This window comes from Euprymna scolopes, chromosome 32 (genome assembly GCF_053919585.1).
Source record: "Euprymna scolopes isolate OS-2025 chromosome 32, ASM5391958v1, whole genome shotgun sequence".
In the NCBI taxonomy this organism is placed as follows: domain Eukaryota; kingdom Metazoa; phylum Mollusca; class Cephalopoda; order Sepiida; family Sepiolidae; genus Euprymna; species Euprymna scolopes.
The window spans coordinates 72,411,045-72,433,829 of record NC_136513.1 but is presented as its reverse complement, the minus strand read 5'-3'; the positions used below and the strand labels follow the sequence as shown (position 1 = coordinate 72,433,829).

The 22,785-nt window shown below is 30.6% G+C and overlaps 1 protein-coding gene across 10 annotated transcripts in view; it reads left to right on the top strand.

Annotated features, from left to right (window-relative positions):
- The window catches only part of LOC145256434 (serine/threonine-protein kinase PAK mbt-like), a 253,669-nt gene that overhangs the window by 141,788 nt on the left and 89,096 nt on the right, over nt 1-22,785 (top strand). For 4 of the 10 annotated variants that reach the window (XM_080115334.1, XM_080115329.1, XM_080115327.1 and 1 more), the window contains one exon: nt 555-679. The exons of 5 other annotated variants lie outside the window; for them this stretch is intronic. In XM_080115334.1, the coding sequence (XP_079971460.1) occupies nt 657-679 (23 nt within the window). In that variant the 5' untranslated portion in view covers nt 555-656. Of the gene's footprint in view, nt 1-554; nt 680-14,546; nt 14,679-22,785 lie in introns of those variants that run through there. One more of the 10 variants, XM_080115332.1, reaches the window with a different exon arrangement.

Below are 22,785 nucleotides of genomic sequence, written 5' to 3'. Positions count from 1 at the left end.
GTCTTTAGTGATTCTTTATTATTATATTTAAAATTATTTCATCAGAGTAATTTCCAATTTCATTTACTTTTTTCTTTTTCAGCTAAATATATATATATATATATATATATATATATATATATATATAAGATTCATATATTATAATTATGGTAATTCACTAAGGTTTGCTTACGTCCAGAAGAAAAAATAATCATACTTGAGAGACGAAGACCAGCAAACTGAAATGATATACAATGATTTTAAAATACGTTCATGTTTTTTTGTTTTTCAGTTGTATAACATTTTTTACCCTCATCTATATATAATATATAAGTATAGAATTAATCTAAAACGTGAGAAAAAACAAAAATTTTATATAAATTGTTCTTTCTTTGTATCTTGCTTTGTTTTATCTGTAATCTTGTTTTATTGAATAACTTTCTCTCGTTTACAAACTTTTGTAAAGTAAAAACTTTCATTTTTTTTTTTTTTTTTTTTTTAACTTGTTAAATATTTCCATTTGATTTTGTTTTCCCCTTTCAAATACTTGAAGTGAATTGTTCCATTCTCTTTAGTGTCTCTTCTGGCACTGGCTGATCTCTCGTGACAACCAAGTTGGAAATCTCCCTTTCAAACTTTCTTTCGCAACTGTCAATTCAGTATAAATACTGATAACCATGACCACTCTTTGCTACCCTGGGTGAGTTGATATCTTCAAACGGAAACAAAATAAGTAACAATGCCTGAACGATCTATCAGCTTGAGATGAAAAAAAAAAAAAATTTAGATGATAACCAAGCATCCTTAATGAGCTAACAAGATTTTAATGTTTGGCTTGGTATAATCAGTATTTTATATAAATGTTGACAACTACAGAATATGTTAGAGGAATATTATCATTTTAAAAATGAAATTGAATAGAACAGCAAAGTAGTATATTAAATGAAGTCCTTACAATGTTTTGAGATTTAATTAATAGACAAGTTTCCTCTTTACACCAGGAAATATAAATGAAGAGAGCTTATTTACGAAGTCGTTCTTCCTCCATCTCTGGTTGGCAAAAACGTATTGGTGAGTTGTTAAAGACCTGGGTGACAAAAATCTAAAGCAACCTAGCAGCACTACCAGATCCAAAAGTAGTTCATTTTCAACTATGGAATCTGGATCAAAGCAAAATCATGTTACCTAGCTCGGGATCAGTGAAAGTGAACTGTGATGGTCAGGGATGTTACATTTGCTCCGGAAAAAGCTTAATCCGACCAAGGTGACCATTACAAATAACTAAATGGAAAGGTGACAGATAATAACTCAAGTTTTTAAAGAGGTTAGAAAGGGTGTATAGCAATTAGCCATCACAAACAGGACTTTTGTGTAGATGTTGATCAAACGTTGAATCAAAGTATTAGATTGGAAAATAAAAGGACTGTTTACACATGTGCGATGTGATTTTCTTAATTATTACTTGGGACAAAGATTCTATAAGATTCATATTTTATGAATCTTTTACATACATTGTAAAGATTTCATAGAATTTTATCATTTTGCTGTTGTGTTCAATTTCACTTAAATATTTACCATATTCCTCTGAATGTTGCAAGATTTTTTTCAGGGGAGACATTTTACTAAAAATTGATCCGCTTTTAGCTATTTTATTTACCATAACCTTTTCTTTGTTTTTAATACAGAGCATGACATTTTTTATTAAAGGCATGAACATGAGCTGATAGCTGAAGATCGATCTCTAGTAATATTTTTTCTGTTTGCACTTGTTCATTTTTGTCATCAGTTGACAAAATTTCAAGGAAATAATTGCTTCTTAACGTGGAATCATTCTTATCATATTCAATTAAACTGTATTTGTTTGTTTTGAAAACTTGATACAATCCTCTACCTATATCTGAGTCAGATATGTCCTTATATGGGGTGCTGCTGCCATATTTGTGGAGGTACTGCTCAGAGCACCCTTTTGCCATGACAGGATAGAAAAATCCACTTTGCAATCTTCTGTTCTCTACAACTCTTTTCTCACAGAAGAGATGTTGCTACTCTTTGCCTACTTTATCATTATTTTCATGAAAGGTACTCAACTCAGCTCCAATAACTGCTTCTTCCTTGTGATAGAAAAACAAGTTCTTGCTGTGAATATCAAATAACAGAAAAAAAAACCCATTCTTCAATATGCCTAAGATTATACAGAATTTCTATGAACAGTGTTTCTTTCCAAGAGCTTCCCGTCTGTGTAACATTACTATAGAACTGCTTCCCTGCAAGTTACAACATAGTTGTCTTCAAATCAAATGTCAACAAATGTTATAAACTGTCCTGATACAAAATCAAACTTAGTTAATTCCATTCAGTTATTTTCAATCATATATTTTCCATCTTGCAATTCCATATAGCTTTCATATGGTAACTCTTTAATAATATAAAAATAAAATAGAAGGATTCAAAATTCACAACTAAGACAAATATTGGTAATTTTGTACCTGTATTTCGACTACTGTCCTCATTTTGGACGTTCTCATATTTCAGCAGGTGTAATCTCTGACCTTCTTTAGGTGCATCTTGTTGAACTCTGAAATTTGTAATAGAATTTTGGATGGAACCTATTGTGTAATTCACAGGGGCAGTAGCTTGCTCTTGTTCCATCAGCCATGACTAAATAGGTCTTAATTCCTAATTGTATTCTTCTTAGTATCACCCATTCTAAGGATTGAACCTTCAACTTCCAGAAGAGTGTTATTTAAAACTGATTGAGGTGGTTCAATATAAATTCCAGAGTCCAACAAGATGCACCTAGAAATTGTCCCAGTTTACATTGGCCGGATTATTGTGAGAATAAAATTCTAGATAAGAATAGTAGTATGAATAATTAAAATAATACAACACAAATATGATTATTATATGATGATTAGGAATTATTAATACTTGGAAATGTATTTAAGTCTTAAATAAAAATATTAAGTCTAACATTTTTCAGATAGACTAAAAATTGAAAAAATTTTTTTTATTTCATAGTCTGTATTTGTTTCTAATGGGTAAAAATGTTTTCTTTTTTACTATGGTTTGTATTGTAAATATACAAATTTACATATTTAAAGAAAAATATTAAGAAATTCATCTAAAGTTTACATCAATATTTTGTTAGATTTAATTTGTAGTTGGCATTTTCCTTCCTAATACAATCAGCTACGGTTTAACAACTCCCATTTTAAAGGAAACGGTTTTTATTTCCCCAACAACACATTTTTGATAACGTTTGTAATACTTTATTAATATTGTATTTTTTTTTTAAAAAGTTCATGTATTTATTCATTTAATTTTTTTTTAATATTTCTTTTTTGCAAAGTGTTAGAAAATTTCTTAAGTTTTAACATAGTGAAAAATGTTAAAACTTCTATGTTGATAACATCAAGTTTTGTTTCAGTCATAAATTTCGAACCAAAGAATGTTGGTTTTTATCATCTAAAAGTCTTGTAGTTCAAGTGAATAACATAAGTTATTCCTTATGAGAAGAAAACATTTCTGGAATTGACTACAGAATTGAATGAGAAAAAACTGAAATGAGTTACTTCGAATTGGCCTTTAGGTATCCGTGTTCTATGCCTCATGCTTTTAATAAAACTGCCATGATATAGTTATTTCAAAGTTATAACTAAGTCTATGACAACAGCATATTCTTTTCCTGTTTTGACTCTCGAGTATATATCCGACACAGACAATTAATCAACCGAGAACCACATCACTCTACATATAAACATATAAGATATCAATGGATATATACCTGAGAATCAAAACAAGAAAAAGAATATGCTGTTGTCATAGCCCTAGTTATTACCTATTTTGTAAAATAATGGGTATTATAAAAATCTGATTTAAGATGTGAAAAATATATTTTCTGACACTTTCACATCCTGATGTTTTGTCTGCCTTAAACTTAATAATAGATATGTAATAATGGGTCTGATAGCCTGTTGGCTTGAAGATTGAATAAACCGAAGATTGTATGTATCACTAAAACGTGCAACTTAGTGCATGTCTACACTCACTCTATCAGGCCATTTTACTTTATCATTAATCTTTTATCGCTTGCAACGATAATCATTTTTGAAAGAGTTTTCTTTTATTTAGAAACACTTTTTTTTATGTTTCTGAACTTTTGAAGTTAGGCTTGATTATTCACGTTATTTAGATTTTTCGGACTACTGTTATCATCTTGAGGGTTATTGACCATCAGGAGTTTGGATGCAAGACATTTTTGATAATGGAAATTTGAAATCACCAAGTTTGGAAGCTAGGATTGCAAGCTGTCAAAAGACATAAGACTCCTGACCAGGGGAAATAAAAACAATAAAGTGAATATATCTTTTTGAAAAAACTGTAAATGTTTGTTCAATTTTAAAAGAATAGAAAAATATATTTTACATATCCTAAAATGTTTATTTTTGCTAATTCCACTTACTTTTGGGAAATAGATGGTGACTTTTAGAACTGTGTATAAAAGAAAGATTTTGTCTGCCCACTAGGGGGAGGAGTTAGAACTTATTCCTGCATAATCACTTAGCAGCAACATATTTAAGCTTTGTTAATGTTGGAATGTCTGCTAATCAAGTATGTCAGGAACTCTGGTGGCACTTGCATATTATACTGTCGTCTGCTGAAAGATTTCAACTGCTGGAGGTGAGGGAGGGTTGTAACACCATTACTGATACATAAGTATTTGGTAAGCATGTGGCACAAAGACAAAAAAGTAGAAACCAAGTGAAAACTGAAACCATTTTATAACTGTAATTGTCTCTTTTTTTTTTTTTTTTTTTTCTTTTTACATGGGGTTCACCACTTATCAATGGTCGAAGGCCACTCAGGGATAAGAGTTATTGCGTGTACAGTAAGCAATGAGATAGTATTGTAGTAATCATTAGTATTAGGGGTTTTGATAGTTTCTTATTTAAGGAGGCGGTTTATCAGGAGTTTGTTTATGTTGGACTTGAAGACATCCAAGTTGTAGTCAGGTGGGAAACAGGCAAGCGGCAGAGAGTTCCACTGGCATGCAGTTCTAAGAAAGAAGCTTTGCTCATGGAATCTACGTGTGTTGACTCTTATTAAATGAATAATAATGGTTGACAAAAAAAAAATTTAAATCGTCAACATTTAATGCAAAATGTATGTTTGCAACACGTTAAAAAACGACCCTGGTGCCTAACTCTGCCCCGTGGGGAGGCATTGTAAATAGGAACATAAATGATCGTTTTTCTTTTCTTTTTTTAACTTTATTTTATTGACTAAATTTTATCGATCTTTCGATAATAAAAACTTTGTAACTCAGTGTTTATTGATAAGTCGCTCTTTACTTGCTTTCATAAGAACCAAGTTTTTTTTTTTTTTGTGTGTGTGTGTGTGTGTGTGTGTGTGTGTGTGTGTGTGTGTTATTAAGACTTGGGCGTTATAATAAACATGGTGTTGCCCTAGAATATCCAAGTGGAACTCTGTGTGTGTGCATATATATATATATATAGAGAGAGAGAGAGAGTAAAATGTTATGAAGAATTCATAACAATTAATCTTGTATTAAAGCTGTTTTATTTTTTTCTTCTTTATTTTATTTATTTATGTATTTATGTATTTTTTTTTTTTTTTTACAAAATGCGTAAGTAGTGAAGACAATGGTTTACTTTATTTTCTAGAAAATAGAAAATATAATGTGCAAAACTGGGCACAGGTCAACTAATTCCAGGGCAACATCTCGTGTGTCTGTTAGTACGTAAGCAAAAGTAAAATAAAAAAATTTTTTAAATATATATTAATAACATTTCTTTCTTGATTTTTTTTTTTTACATAATTTCCATATTAGAGTCTTCTCAATCCTAATGTCTTCAGCCAATTTCTTTCTAATATCAGTAAAATCTCTTTCTAATATCAGTAAAATCTTCTTCACTGATCTAGATATGTGCGATTTAGGATATTTTTTAGTAACTTGTCTGTTTTTAGAGACAGCCGATTCGACCCACAAAGTGTAAATGCCATACCAGGTATTGTTCAATAATGTACCAAGATCTTTGGTAAAGGTATGCCCCCCCCCACTCACTCCTAGCTGCTATTTGTATAAATGTGTTCAATTTATCATGTACAATCAAACGCTAGCAGTAAGTATTGCTTTGGATAGGGTTGTTGAGTTAGAAAAAAATATTACCATGCCATAATGCGAAAATATTTTATAGTTTTGTATTAATTTATTTTTTTAAGCTGTCGTTATTTGTTTTATTTTACAGCAAGTTATTTAATGCTGGCAAAAGTTATAAAAAAAACAAAAACATTTCTTTTCTGCTCTTACTCTTACAACATTTTATATTCTCCCTTGTTTCACCTCCTCCCTCTTTATCTTCTTCATGCAAAATCTCCTTTTCCTCTATTCCAATGCAAGAGTACCACACACACACACACAGAGGAAGAAACAAATGAATGTACTAGCATGTTGATGTTTTTGAATTTTTTGAGACGAGGAAATACAAATAACATTGATGTTTGAATATAATGACAAAAGTAGAACTTTTTTAACCCTAACCTGAAAGACTTATGGAATCACATAAAACACCTTAACAAAAATTGGGTGATTAAAGGAGACGCCATGATGGAACGTTTTGGCACACCAGTAGATATTGCGTGTTAGGTAACAATTTTGCATAAATTTGTCTCTCAAGACTATCTTGTTTACAGGAAAGCGATCTTCTTACACATTCTTCTGTTGCCAAACTATTCATCAACACGTACAACCAAAAACTACACCAGTTTTTGCAAATGAGCATATTGTCTGGATTGATGAGAATTGTGCGATGAAAGTAAATACCCTGACATCTATCTCTATCCTTGGATTTGGAACTAGGAGCAAGGTGTAGTATCTCTTCTGATACTACATTTCATTTTTCTATCTTCTGTCAGTGAAGGAGAACTCTTTCTAGACCGAAGCAATTTATATTTTTGTCTCAATACAATGTCCCTTCTGGGTGAGCTGAATTTTCTCTTGCCCTCGTGAGGAAATGAGTAAATAGGAGGATGCGTTATGTAAGACAAAATATGACGTATTCCTTGCGCAGGTGTTGATCCAATCATTCAGCTCTACAGCAAAGTAATTGCTACAGTTCATAAGAATGTTATTGAACAGCACGTTTATCTCTTCTCTGAGGTCATCTGTTTATGCCAGATAAATGCTTATCATAATACAAAAATAGTAAAAATAATTCTTGCAATATGAAAGATTGAGGTTATGGCACTCCTGGCGCAAAGCCGAGATCTCAATCCAATTGAGAAACTTTGGAAGATCATCAATGATAATGTTCAACAAAGATGCCTGACTAGACTGGTTGATTTACGACATAAACTGGAGAGGGAATGCAATAAAATTACATCTGGTGAATGAAACCAACTTGTTATTGTTTCATTTTTAAACTGTTTTTTCTTTTTAACTTTTAAACTTCGTTGGTTGGGGGGGTTTTGCATAAATGCATCTTTAAAACTATTTTGCTATAATTTTTATCAAATTGATAAAATTTCTTCAAAACCTTGTTATATATATACAATGTGTCAGGGTTGTGGAGTCGCAAATGTACGGTTTGACTAATATGATCGTCCAAATTTCCACTCCGATGATTCCAAAAATTCTGATTTAGTTTGAGTAAAAAATACAACTTTGATCCTAACCAATGACATTCTAATGAGTCCAATGCCAACATTCTGAGGCATACTGTTTTTCTTTTCATTTTTTTCTTTCATTTTCTCTTTTTCTTTTCATTTTCTCTTTTTCTTTTCATTTTCTCTTTTTCTTTTCATTTTCTCTTTTTCTTTTCATTTTCTCTTTTTCTTTTCATTTTCTCTTTTTCTTTTTCTTTTCATTCTTTCTTTTCATTTTCTTGTTTTCATTTTTTTTCTTTCTTTTCTTATTTTGTTCTTGCTGAAGCTCCGGCATCCTATCAGATGCCAAACATTCACCCACTATATCGTACATTCCAACCGAGAGATCTTTTAAAGATTCTAACCGTCCCTTTAAGTGTAATTGTTTGCATCTCTCTTGCACTTGGTTCACATGTATATTTGTCATGCAGTTTTTTAATTTTTTTTTTTTACAATATTTTTTGCTGTAAAATTTCTTTATAAGGATTTTCCCCAAGGTAGGCAACATTTGTTCAAAAAGATGAAATTTCGCTTACTTGAACACCCAATGCATAAACTGTTATTTTGAGACCCACTTTTATTTGATTATGATCATATATATTATCATATGTTACTTTTTTCTTTATTTTTTTATAATTTGAACTCTGCTCGAATTTTACTTTTGATTTCTGTAATTTTAATTCTTCAATGTCAAAAATTAAAATTTTCAATTAAATTCAGGAAATGAATATTTTTTTAATTTACAGAATTTAATTCTAAATTTTCATCTATACTATTGCTCTATCTCATATATTGAGTTTCTTTATCTGATCGGGATTGTCTTATAAATATTGATAGTAATATTGTTTTAATTTAAGTTTACAGTATTATATAAGCTGTAATTTGGAAGTATTTCAGTTTATATATATATATATATATATATATATATATATATATATATAAAGTGTGTGTTGCATGTTTTAAAGCTGTAGCATGGAAGCAACTTACCTTTATAAATGCTATGCTATCTTTTTAAAATCAATTTTAAGTAATGCTCTTAAAACAAATTTTTTCAAGTTTAGAAAAAGAAATATGATTATAGTGTTTGTTGTGCTCTCACAATTTCTCTTTTCATTATCATAAATGTTTGTTAATATGAAAAAGTTATATTTGAAGACTGACAATTTAGCAAAGTCTTCAAACTTGTTTGGTATTTGTTTCTTTGCAAGTCTTGATTTTCATCTGTTTTGAAAGTTATTGTTTTTCATTTTACAAAATAAGAATATATTTTGAGTAAATATTTGTTCATTTATAGTTTAAATCATGATTCCCTCAGTCATCCCTACTTTAATCTTCTATAATATAAATATCACCTGTCTATTTAAATGTATGTATGCCTAAAACTTTCGATAGAGGCAACGGATTTTCATGAGATCGGTATCATTTTGAAGCTCGACCCTACGGACAACAAATATCGAAGAATTTGCCAAAAACATTAATTCCTTCACCTTCACCTGGGCACTTTTCTACAGGGAGGGGTCGCTTTTTTCACCGATATTTTCGAAAGTCGTCCTCTCTTTTCGATTGACTAATTTTTTTTTTTTTTTTTTTCCACATTCTTTTCCACCTTCACGGTACGGGTTCAAGCCTGCCTACTACCACTTTCTTTTTTTTTTTTGCTCAACACCCACCTCCAAACACCCGGGCAACGCCGGGCACCCAGGCTAGTAAATTATAAATGTTTTACTTCAAAATTTATTATGCTAGAGTTTTAATAATTTCTATGTACATCCGTTTTCTTTGAAACCTAAAATAATTTTTTTTTTCTTCCTATTTTCTCTGTTTTTCTTTTTTCCATCTCTTATTTTGTATTTCCTTTTGTTTTGTTGTATATTCTTCAGATTCTAGCTTTGTTTTTGTTTTGTTTTTTTAATTAAAAAATGTTTGTTGACCTTTTTGCTGACACTTGTTTACACGTTTGTTGTTTACATTTTTGTTTTTGTTTTATATGTTGTATAATTCTTTTTATATCTTTTCATTTGTTTGTATATTTTTGTTTACATTTTGTTTTAGTTTTATACATTGTATAATTCTTTTTGTACCTTTTCATTTGTTTTTGTTTACATTTTGCTTACATTTTTGTTTCTATAATCTTTTTATATCTTTTCATGTTTTTTGTTACTGTTTTTACTCTGTATTTTCATAGTTCTATTCTTCACAGATTGTGAAGTTTGGGAGCACTCTAGCATTTTTATAATTCTAAATTTTTCAACATTTTATTCTTCTTGCGGATTTTTTTCACACTTATTTGTGTATCTTGCAAATCAAGGGTGATGCTCTCAAAGGTTCTTTCCTCTCAAACTGGCTGGTATGTTCATGAAGGAAAATAACTTTATCTTTTATTTATGTTTAACTAATGGATATATAATTATTTGGTACTCTTGCATAATTTGACCCAAATTCTCGTGAATTCCCGTCAAGCATGGACAAGGCAAGACCGGCAATTATCGGTGTCAGCCGAGTGCGTCGTAACAGACGCAGACTAATGAAAAAAAAAAAAAAAAACAAACAAACCGGAAAAAATACCAAAAATACAAATGCAAATAATCAAAAATAACAAAAAACAAACATACCTTGAAAAATGAAAATGTTTATTTCATTTTAGTATTTAATTTTTTTTTTTTTCAAAATATTTATCAAGAGAAAGTTGTTGTTTTTTTTCCTAGAAAAGATTTTTTAACCGTATAATTGTTAGCTGTAAGTACAAGTTTTTTTGTTTTCTTTTTTTCTTTTTTTTTTCATCTTTTTTTTCGTCTTTTTTTTTTCTTTTCTTTTTTTTTTTTTTTTTTTTTTTTTTGTAACCGTATTTTTCTTTTAATTTTTTTATTTTCGAGACTTGTTGTTCAGTTAAGTTCTTTTGGTGGCACTGTCCGTTTGTACATCTCCAGGAGAAACCACCCTTTACACACAATCACTTTTTAAGTAAACATTTGTGTTTACAATTGTTGTTGCACCTTATTTTTGGGGGACAGCAATTTCTTCTGACAATGAGATTGTCAGCATCGATGTTTTCATTTCTTTTTCTAACATGTATAGATTTATTTTCTTGCTCGTCATTTTTCTGTTTTGCGAGTTTGAAAATATATTTGTCAGCTTTTCTTTTTTTGTTGGTTTAGCCGCTTTCTTCCTATTCGGATGTCGTCTGCTTCCATTTAGATAGCGCTTTTTCATTGGTTAATTAAACTCCCAAGAATTCAATTAAAAAAAAAAAAAGTGATAATAAATAAGTAACTAATCAAAAATAAAAAGTCAACCCCGCACCCTTAATATCACCTTAAAAATTACTAAAAACGTAACAGAAAAAAAAATTAAGTAAATAAAATAAAAAGTCGAGTTAGCGTTTCAACATTTTTGAACAACACTCAGCTGACACCGATGATTGGCGATCTCGCCCGATCCATGCTTGACGGGAATTCACGAGAATTCGGGTCAAATTATGCAAGAGTACCAATTATTTATATATAATTGATGGATATCTGTTCTTTCTTAACTTGGAATTGTTTCATGACCCACCTCCCCTTCCTCGAGGGTTTCTAGGCACCCCGGATTTTCGAATATCCATTATCATAAGCCTCACACTGTCTGCTAAATCACGCATCCCTGTCACATTCCCTGCAGTGTTGCATCACACAAAATCACAAATTTCTTACCACCCACCTGACTAGCAAAAAATCCAACATTTTCATTGTAGAGGTCCCTAAATGCTGGAAGATTTTCTACTCTCATGGCCTCTCCCCTCAGACTGCTTACCTTATGGATTCCCCTTCTTGCTCCCAATTTCTCTGACCGTATCAACATATAAAAATTTAGATGTATTGTGAACAAACATTTTGCTGTCAAACTTTCCCACCAAAATGTTCCCCTATATGCCGATATGCCTTGCTTGTGAATAACACAAAAAATATTGCATTCCAAAGAAATGTTTGAAAGATTTTGCAAATGTCTAAACAATATTGCTAAATAGAATAGTTTTTATTTATTTTTTTTGCATATTTTACGAAGTTTAAAATCACATTCGTTTAAAAAACTTTAAGAATAAAATAAATTCAGAAAGAATAAACTTACATTCGCATGTTTGTAGATTACATTTTAGATTTTTAGATTCATCTCCAGATGCTGAAGTGATCATTAGGCTGAAATAGTTGTTTGAACTGTTAGAAAAACTTACCCTATAGCCATATTTGCTCTTTATATGCTAAATACATTGAGCTCTGTAATCGTAATGTCTGATACATATTTATAATTTATATAATTTTGATATTAGACCGGACCTTTCTATTAAGAGTAAACTATATATATATATATATATATATAGAGAGAGAGATGGTGATGATGATGAAAATAAAATCGAATAAATTACAATATTTATTGATTCTTTGTTTCATAAATCAATAAATATTGTAACTTATTCAATTTTATTTTCATCATTTATTTTATTTCTTTAATTGCTCTATCTAATATATTTTATCTCGATAAGTTCCCATTTTACGATAATATTCATTGTAATTCTATTTATGTATGTAAACTAATGTAGCTTTGATATCTAACTGAACCTGAACCTATATTATTTTTAATGCTCAATTCAGCTTACAATACTGTTTCAGACTAATGTACTATCTTTCACTTTTCAGTTCTGTAGGTAAGATAGTGTAGTATCTGTTTTGTGGTCATGATACTATACTCCCAGCTATTACCTCTTTCTTTTGCATTATAGTTTAGTTTTGTTCATATATCCTAGCAAAAATAAAATTCATTCGTGTGTGTGTGTGTGTGTATATATATATATATATATATATATATATATATATATATATATATATATATATAGTGTGTGTGTGTGCGCGCACACATACATACACACATGAGTGAAGATCTAATGAGTGGAAAATGTATTCTCAGTAAGTTAGTGGTACTAAGAGCAAGGATAAGATTTAAGAGGGGGGTAACCATTAGCAGATTGGGAAGGGCTCTTATTCGTTTTACTTTTATGGCTAGCTTCTACCTTCTTTCTCCAACTCCCATACCCACCTTCAAAAAAAAATTACATAGCTAGTTAGAAACACCAGAACCTACTTATCCTTTAAAAATAAAGATACACATAACAATATACTAATTTATTTGCGCACTTACGTAAAACTATTGCGTGTTTTTTTTTTTTTTTTTTTTTTTTTTTAGTTAAATGACAGTAAAACCATCAGCCATTCCCCGTTTAATCACACCTCCTCCTTCATACACACTCGGTACTGATAATACTGCACTAACATGTCTATATTATACTCTGGTATCTCTCTATCATACATGTAACTGGAAACAAAGCCTTAAACCAAGATCAAACAATGTTTTTCAAGTAAAATTTTATGAGACCTCCAATAGTGGTAATAATTTTTTTTTTTTTTAACACATATTTTACAACAATAATCACGCTGATACACCGGTTCCAGTTAGCTCATCAAAGTTAAGCAATATTGAGCCTGGTTAGTGCTAAATGGGTGACCATTTCGAAATACCAGGTTTTGTGTCTGGAAGAGGTGCTCAACATTTTCCAGCCGTCATGGACGTCTCCTTACCACTAGGCTCTATCAGTATTTTGTTAAGGAGAAGTGTGATTGAGGATTGCTCAACCCTTACTTCACAGTAAACTATTTGCACAGACATCTTTACATTGTCTAAATGGAGGCCTTAAGTGTGAGATCTGTATTTGCACCTAACATTCATAACTTGGAAAATATCGAACTGTTATTGAAAATAAAAATGGTAATATGGGATTATAGGCTGTGAATTCATTCAAGAGTCCTAACTCATTCCTTGCAGTGTCATGGATGCTAGTTAGTATAAAAGGAGTAAGATCTACTAATTTACTTATGTATACTGTCAATTAAAAAAATAATTATATATATATATATATATATATATATATATATATATATATATATATAAATTTTTACTGACGTTCACCCCTAATAGGGCATATCACCACTTGGACGTAAGGGGCTACTATTTGGAACCAGGAAAGATTAACAAGATATTGGTTTACGTTACATTTAAACTTCTGCATATCAGTACACCCAGGGAAGCAGGTAGCAGGAAGGGAATTCCAAAGTCTAGCTGTTTGAGGGAAGAAAATATTAGAATAGAAAGCTTTCTGGCATTTAGGGACCTCCACAGTGAAGATGTGAAATTTTATTGCTAAGCGGGTTTGTCGGGGATATGTACGTCGAGAGGGGGGGGGACACAAGTGCAACGAGTTCATCAGAGCACATTCCATTAAAATATTTGTAAAAGAGGCATAAAGATGCAACATTGCGACGATGGGACAGGGATTTGAGCTTAGTTGACAAGTGAGACCTATTAGATTGAAAACTTTTTTGAGACCCTATCCATTACTGTATTATTATTATTACTGTAGGTTTATTTGTGTGTGTGTGTCTTTCTTTTTTCTTTTTTTTCTTTTTTCAATACTTACATTTAACTTTGAACACTGGTGCTACCAGATCAGGCTGTCTGAAGATACCGGTTTCTTAACTTAAATGTACCAAACATTTTTCCTTTCCCTTTTGCAAAACTCAGTCATGTTCTGTAAAGTCAAAAACCATTTTTCTTTACAAAACAACCAAATCAAACACATATTTGGAGTATAAACAACTTGAAATAACCCAAAAAGGGTTGATATGGTGTAAAACAAACCAAAACCAAACTAACTTTCAACACTATCAAAGGTTACAGTACAAAACCCCCACCCTACCACCATCACCACCACCACCACCCAGAAGGTACCTTTAGAAGAATAGCGCATCATTTTCTTCCCCATCAGTCGTTGTTGTCATTGGATAAGAGTAAGACTTTACTTCAGTGCTGTGTTGTGAGAAACGGTGTATTTCATTCAACTAAACATTGCTGTTGGTGTGTGAGTACGACGCGAAAAGAAAAGTGGATATTTACTGTAAGCATTGCTGCTGCAGTTGCAGCAGCTTTCAAAGCTGCCCTTTTCAGCTAAGGTAAGGAATTACCATACAAACATATACTCTTCCCTTCTCGCTTATGTAAGAGAGACCCATTTCCAAATAGGTGTATGTATATACATTGAATTAGAATTTTCTTTTGACCCAAGAGTCTATTTAAAAACAAAATATATATATATATATATATATATATATATATATATATATATATATAAATATAGAACAGTAAATTTTGAGAGGGGAAGGGGGGTGATTTAAGAAATAAATAAAATACTGTCAATTTTATTATAATGAAATTGTGTATCTTTCTCCGGCCGAAATTGTCATTATTTACATCACAATTTTATCAAGTTTTTTCAACTCTTTTTCAGATGATTTCATTAAAAAAATTCTAATCAGAAATAATAGTATACTAGTTTATACCCGTTTTTTGGACCTTGTTGATACATTATCTGAGTATGTCAATTTCTATCTTTATTTAGATTATACTACTTCAGAGATAGTATGAAGAAAACGTTTCTATTTTTTTTTTTTTTTTTTGTGTGAGGAGGAGGATACTACTTAGTATTTGCATGATGATGATGATGAATAAATGTTTTTATTGGCAAAAAAATAAATAGATGTTTTAAGCAAAAATAGTTTTCTTTGAACTAATGCTAAATACGTTTTATGTTTACTTTTTCTGCAGATTATCCAAAATGTCACTGATTTAAAAAAAAAAAAAAATGTTTTCTGTTACATTCATTAAATTTATAAAGCATTTAGTAAGAAAAAAAATCCTTTAAACTTGCGTTAGACTCGAACTCTGATATTGAAATCATAAAACCTACTGCTTTAGTAATGTGTACTCTGCCTATTCCTTTATCAACAATCACATTTCTATTTGCATACGAACTCTAAATACATAATGTTTTTTATAGTATATAGAGTATTTACATTATTGACCTACCCTATTAATTTATACGACAGAATCATGGTTCACACAGTGAATTATACGGCTCATTAACATTAAAATGAGTGTTAAAAAAATCAATATGCCACAAATATAAATGATTTTGAATAGATTACTTTTTATACATATTCAAAATAATTTTGTGGATATATATCTTAAATAAAAATGAATTTTTGAGATAAGGATTTTGATTATTCAGAAGACTGGTATAACTGTGCTATTGTTCAAAGTGACAATCTTCTGGGAGTTGAAGGTTCGATCTTTAGTGTGGGTGATATTAAAAATACAATTAGGAATTAAGACTTTTATCCAGATGGATGATGGAACGAAAACTAGCTATTCCCACATGAATTAAATAAAGGGTTTCATTAGAAATTTTGTACAGATTCCAGAGTTGAACAAGATGCACATGAAGAAGGTCAGAGTTTATATCGGCCAAAAGGTTGTAAGAATAACATGCAAGATGAGAATGGTAGTCCAAATAATTTAAAATTTGATTGCAATTACTGGATTTAACTAAAGAAAGTAAAGTTTACAAATCACTGTCTCTATTCTTATTTACATAAATTGAATAAAGTTATCGTTTGTTTTTTAATTTAGTCGAAATTATTCGGATTTAAACACAGTTTTACTGTCTTAAAATGCTACTACAGAGATTTGATATTAAAAAACATATTTTACTACCTTACTTAGTTTTTCAGGTGTCAGTTATGTTGAATAAAAATTATATATATATATATATATATATATATATATATATATATATACACACATACATTGGCTGGACGCCCGGTGTTGCCTGGTCATACAATACGCTTAAACATGATATTTTAATTTATGCATGTTGCGTATGTATTATGAAATCTGCATGAAATTTTGAATGGCACCTTTTATTTAATCCACGAAGATAGCATATTTTCATTCTGTCAACTATAACTGGATATAAGTCGCAAGTAATTTGCAATTGTTTTGAGTGTTGCCGACACTGAGGATTAAGCCTTCATCCTTCAGAAGAGTAGCTTACAACTAAATGTGCAATATCCACAGCATCATGGATAAAGTGCTTGGTAAAGTTCAGTTGTAAGTGACATCTCTTTTAGAGGCAGAAAGTTCAATCCTCAGTGTGGGCAACACTAAGAATATAATTGATTATTATAACTGATGGAACAAGTGTATGCTGTTCTTATGGATTAAATAAAGGGTTCCGTTCAAAATTTTGTGCAGATTTCAAAGTTCAACAAGATACAACTGAAGAAGGTTGGAGGTTACATCAACCAAAACGTTGTGAAAATAACACTGAAGTATTCAAATGATACGAATTTCCAATTTATGTTTCAATGGCTACATTTTCATTTGTTCCCATATCAAGGAATTAACGTCATTAAGTTTCAGAATATTTTAGATGAGAATTGGTAATCTGCATTATTCAAACTACTGTTCTCTGATTTTCCTTAGATGTATCTTGTCAAGTCTGAGAAGCTGTACAGAATTTCAAACTGAACCTTTATTTAATCTGCAGAAGTAAACTTGCCGTTTTATCAGCCAGAACCGAGTAGAAATCTTAATTCTTAGTATCGCCTATACTGAGGATTGAACCTTCAATTTCCAGAAGACTAATTTAGAACTGATTATACTTAGCACTTTATCTGTTGCGCCACAAATCCAAATACTACAATTGCTAATATCAGCAAGCAAAATTTATATCAATCACAAAAGTGGTTATAATTTTCTTTTGTGTAAAATTAGTTGTCAAAAGCTAAAGATATTATGACCACATTTGAATGCTGTGTTGTTGATAACAGGTGATTCCCGTTTTATCAGGTGTGCATCATGAACCTATAAACGTGTGTGCATATATGCAAAAAAGATTTATGCGCTAATTTCAGATATCTAAAGGAGTTTTTTTTTTTCTGTGTTACACAATTATTTCTTGTAATAGAAATATCAAGGATATCTATCAAAACGTTTAAGAATTTGTTTTAGAAGAGAAAGGAAGTTTCCTTCCAGGTGCTTTTCATATGAAATTTATTGCAAGCAGGGATAACCAGCAATGTCCAGGTAAGATTAATTTCAATCATGACATAACTTGAAGGTTACATAAACAAATGATAGTTTTTAAAATTTACTTTGTCTTGGATTTTTTTTTTTCCTATTAAAAATCCAAATCAATTTATATTTACTTACAAAAGTATTCATAAGTATTTAAAAAAAAAAATATATATATATATATATCTTATAAGAACAGCTTTTTTTTTTCCATTTAAGAAAATTTTTTGTTTAACATCCATTTAAAAAGTGTTAGAAATTACTTCCTACTGACCTATATCTGGTCAAGTCTTTTTGTTTTTGTCTTCATCTTTATTGTTCTCATGTTTTTTTTGTTTTTTTTTGCCTTCACCTGTCAATTTACACCGCTATCTTAAATATTCTACAATTGTTCTAACACAATATGTGCTGAACAGGAAACTTCCTCTGTTTAATCCATGAGATATAAGATGCTCTGGTTCTGTCAGCCATGACTCAGAAGTCTTAAATAATTTGCAATTGTATTTTGAGTGTCACCTGCACCGAGATGTGAACCTTAAATCTTTGGAAAGATTCCAGAGATCGACAAAATAAACCAATTCTCATCTCAAAAATTCAGAAACATAAAAAGGTAATAAATTGTAAATTTCTACATATTAGCTATCACAAACCAGCCAGTTTAAAGTGCGAAAAGGAGTAAATATACTGAAATTCCTTGCGATTTCACAAGTTTAAATTATATCATCATAAAAGTAAACTTGCCTGTCTATGAACCGTCTCTACCAAACAATTTTTGGTCTACAGATTTGAAACTTGAGATATGGGGTATTTGGACTTGTGGAACAACATTGATTTGGTTTTTAGCCGGAAAAACAACTGCTAAGGAATCAAGATTTAAAATTTGGAACTTGGCAAGCATAGTTCAACATTATGTATATTATTTTAATTGGAATTCATTATTGAGATGAGTATTATTTATATTTATTTATTGCGGACTATTATTCTCATCTTTATTGGTTGTTGTTTCATGACGTTTCGGCCAGCTATTCCTCTGGCCTTCGTCAGGTGGTGACCGCATGGATAAGAACTTTGAATCTCCTAACTGCATTCTCAGCAATCACTGCCATCCGGAGTTGTTGTCTCATCACGTTTTGGGCAATTAAACCTTTGGCCGGCTTTGGGTAGGATTGAAACCGCTATCTTCAGATAATGCTCATCTGGAACCATAGAGATTCAACATTTCTATCAACTGCGCCACGGACCCCAAAGAGCAATCAAGGTTGGATTTTTTTTATCTTATAAATCCACGTTTATTTATTATCTGATCTTCCATGGTCCATACCAAATGGTATATATATTATTTAAATTGGAATTCATTTTTGAGGTGAGTATTATATTATTTATTGCAGACTATTATTCTCATCTTTCGCCCGCAATAAATAATTAATATAAATAATACTCATCTCAATAATACCACAAGAGAGCTAAATGTTTTGATTTCGATTTTAGTTTATGGTACTTTAAACTTTTGAAGTCATTACTATATATATTGGGTACAATATAATAATCAATAGAGAATTGGCTCTATAATGATAAATAATAAGATATATAATAAATTAAGATATTATATTCAAGCATATTTTATGGGCAGCCTGCAAGTATATATAAGAGAGAGCATAATTGAAACATTTGAAAGCAATGTTTTTAACTTTTGAAATATACACAAGCTCTGATATAAATTATTGATTATTGAACTTATTTTCACAGCAATATCATATCTTGGACGCTTGATGTTTTAAATTTTTTAAAAATAATATATGAATTAATATCTACTGGCATATCTCCGGAATTGTTTTAATTCAGTAATATATACTAGCAAACTGCCCGGAATTGCCTGGTTGTAAAATAGGCTTAAATATATTTTAATTAATGCAAATTTTGTATTATATTATATTGAGCCCAATATATAGTAATGATTTAAAAAGTTGAAACAAAAAAATGACTTGTGCGTCACCACCGAGAATCGAAACCAAAACGTTTAGCTTACAATTTATTTTTTCCTTTGATGTTAATGCCTGAGCTGTGAAGACATGTTTGCTGGAAGGCTAAAAATTAAAACATGAATCAATAGTTATTACGTTATGCATGCATATTCGTAATGCTGTCATTTGACCTTTACCTGGCAAATTCTATTTTTCTAATTTTCACACTTCTGCATACATTTTTCCCGGCTAAACCCAAATATCAAGTTTCACATGGGTCGAATACCCTATATATTAAGTTTCCTGTTTGTAGACCAAAAACTGATAGAGGAGTTTGGTAGGCAACATTTTTTAAACAAATATATACACGTATACATAAATATATATATATATATATATATATATATATATATATATATATATATATATATATATATAGAAAGAGGTTTGTGTTTACTATAACCTTTTTATGCAAATATAAATCATGTAGAATATCTGCATGAATATAATTACACGTAATAGTTAACTAAAGATGATCATCGCATGAGAAAGCTAATAGGGAATTAATTAAAATGAATGTTTAAAAGATTATGCAAATTAGCTAGATCTTTTGCAAATGAATGCAATTCTACGATCAATATATAACAAAGTTGTATTTTCTTTTTAAATAAATAGAAAAAAAAAAAAGGATTTTTAATATGAATATCAATACACAAAAAAAAATTATAGTATAGATTTAAATTTTGTTTTATTTAACTCTAATTAAAAAATTAAGTGCTTCTAAACCTTTTTAGTTAGTTTAAAAATTTAATCACATATGCATATTATTGACACTTGCATGTGTGCACCAGTCTGATTAAACATGAGAAAGGAAAATAGAAGTGTTTGTTTTTTGTTTTTTTAGGTCCTTTTTAACACTTTTCTTTTGCTGTCCATGCTCATGGGGAAATATCAGGTAACTCGTTTATAATAATCGCTTCATTAGCTTAGAAGTGAATCTGGTATATAAAAATGTGTATAAACATATAGACATACCTAACTTTATATAAAGGAAAAGATATACCACCTGCTTCAGAAATGTATCCAATGTTGCTATCCTTCCTCCTCACCTTTGACATCTTGCAGATATCACAAGGTTATTAATTTATAAACCAGGCTGTGATAATATGCTATTTACACCAGCTACTATCTTCCTATACACACGTGAGAATCTCAGTATCAGTCTGGACCCACAAAGTAGTCTACATTGCTTTGAAAACCTTGATGTGTGCCAACTTGGAAAATGCTGGCTCTAATTGCACGGAATTTAATATTCTCAAAGTATTTTCCTTCTTGAAGAATTTTTCTTTTACTTCTCTAAAAACTAAAAAAAAATTCAGACATTTTTTTTCTTGTTTGTTTTTGTTTTAGTGAGAATTAGTAATTATTTCTTCTTAGATGTCATTGTTGGCCTGTCGCCAAAACAATGATTGCACATGACCTATCTTCTGTGTGTAACTTAATCAAGTTTACCTAATCCCATGAGGCATGAGTGGGATTTGGGGAGAAAAATAATTTCCTCATCTTGTTTTAATGTATCTTTACCACTTTAGGAAAAAGAAAATTTTCGGAAGATGCGTTTCATTTTGAAGTTCCTAACATCTGTGAAATATTTGGCTAAATGAAATTTTAAATATCAACAACCTGGCCAATCTAATATTATCATAAGGATGCAGTGAAGGCCTACAATTCTTTAACAAGAACACGTGTGATTATGATCTCACATAAGAATGAAAGATGTTCTTTTTTTTGTTCTGCTTTCTCTCTCTCCGCACCCACACACAGGGGGCTATAGCTCACAGGTTGGGTAATGTAGTTTTTTTTTTTTTTGCATACTATATATGTGGTGTTCAATCACACAAAAGTTAACTAGTAAAAACACTATTGGACAAATTCATTTCAAATATTTAGAGAAATTGAGAAGGAAAATCTATTTCCATTTTTTTCTGCCTGCTTGATTTATAGAATAATGGAGTAAGAGTGGTTTGCAGTATATTGTGCTTATATATTATGTTTATATGTAAATAAAGATATAACTATGTATTAAGGCTACTGAAACAAAAAGTTGGCTACCTAAGAATTAAGATACTTGCTAGATTCCATGAACTGAATTCTTAATTTAACCCACACCTACATAACTGACACACAACATTTATGCTCAAATTTGAATAAATTATTTTGTGAGTTTCACACCTATGACATTTTGATAGTACCAACAGCTATACATAACATTATTTAAAAAAATATTTTTTGCTGATTTGATATAACATATCCAATAACAGGCAAACTAAAGCAAACCTAATTTCAATTCTTATTTTTCCTTTGAAGATTATATATATATATAAATTGTCTTAAGGAAAATTGCTTCCCATCACCCCGGAAAATCTCATCAGTATGCCCTGTATTTAAGAATTCAGGTGATCGTTCATCCCCCTCTCAGTACAGGCCAATAAGTCTCCTGTGCGTCATGAGTAAGTTGCTGGAATCTGTGTTAAATACAGAAGTAATCAACCATCTCAGCAAAAATAACCTTCTTAGCGACACACAATATGGTTTCCGTTCTGCTAGATCTACAGCAGATGTGATTACAGTTATATCTCATAGGATTAGCGAATCTCTCGACAGAGGCAACCTTTCTAGGGCAATTGCTCTTGACATATCAAAGGCCTTTGATAGGGTATGGCATAAAGGTTTACTTCACAAGATCTCCAGCTATGGTAAAGCTGGAAATGTCTTCTCAATTATTAAATCATTTCTTTCTGATAGGTTCATAAGAGTAGTAGTTGATGGGCAAAAATCAGAAGCTCACAGTATAAATGCTGGAGTCCCACAGGGGTCCATCCTGGGCCCAACTCTTTTCCTGATCTACATTAATGATCTTCCAAATCACATCCTTACATCATTCGTAGACATTTTTGCTGACGACACTACCATCTATGGTAGCACATCTAAGAATATAAATGACCAAGTTCTCTCCGATTCTCTCTCCTCTGATCTTGATCACGTTGTACAATGGGGAAAGGAGTGGCTGGTTACTTTTAATGCATCTAAAACCAAGCTTCAATCTTTACATCATCAACGTTCTGATCCCCATCTGGCATCAATTAAAATGAATGCCTCTCGTCTTGAGGAGGCCTCAAGTTTT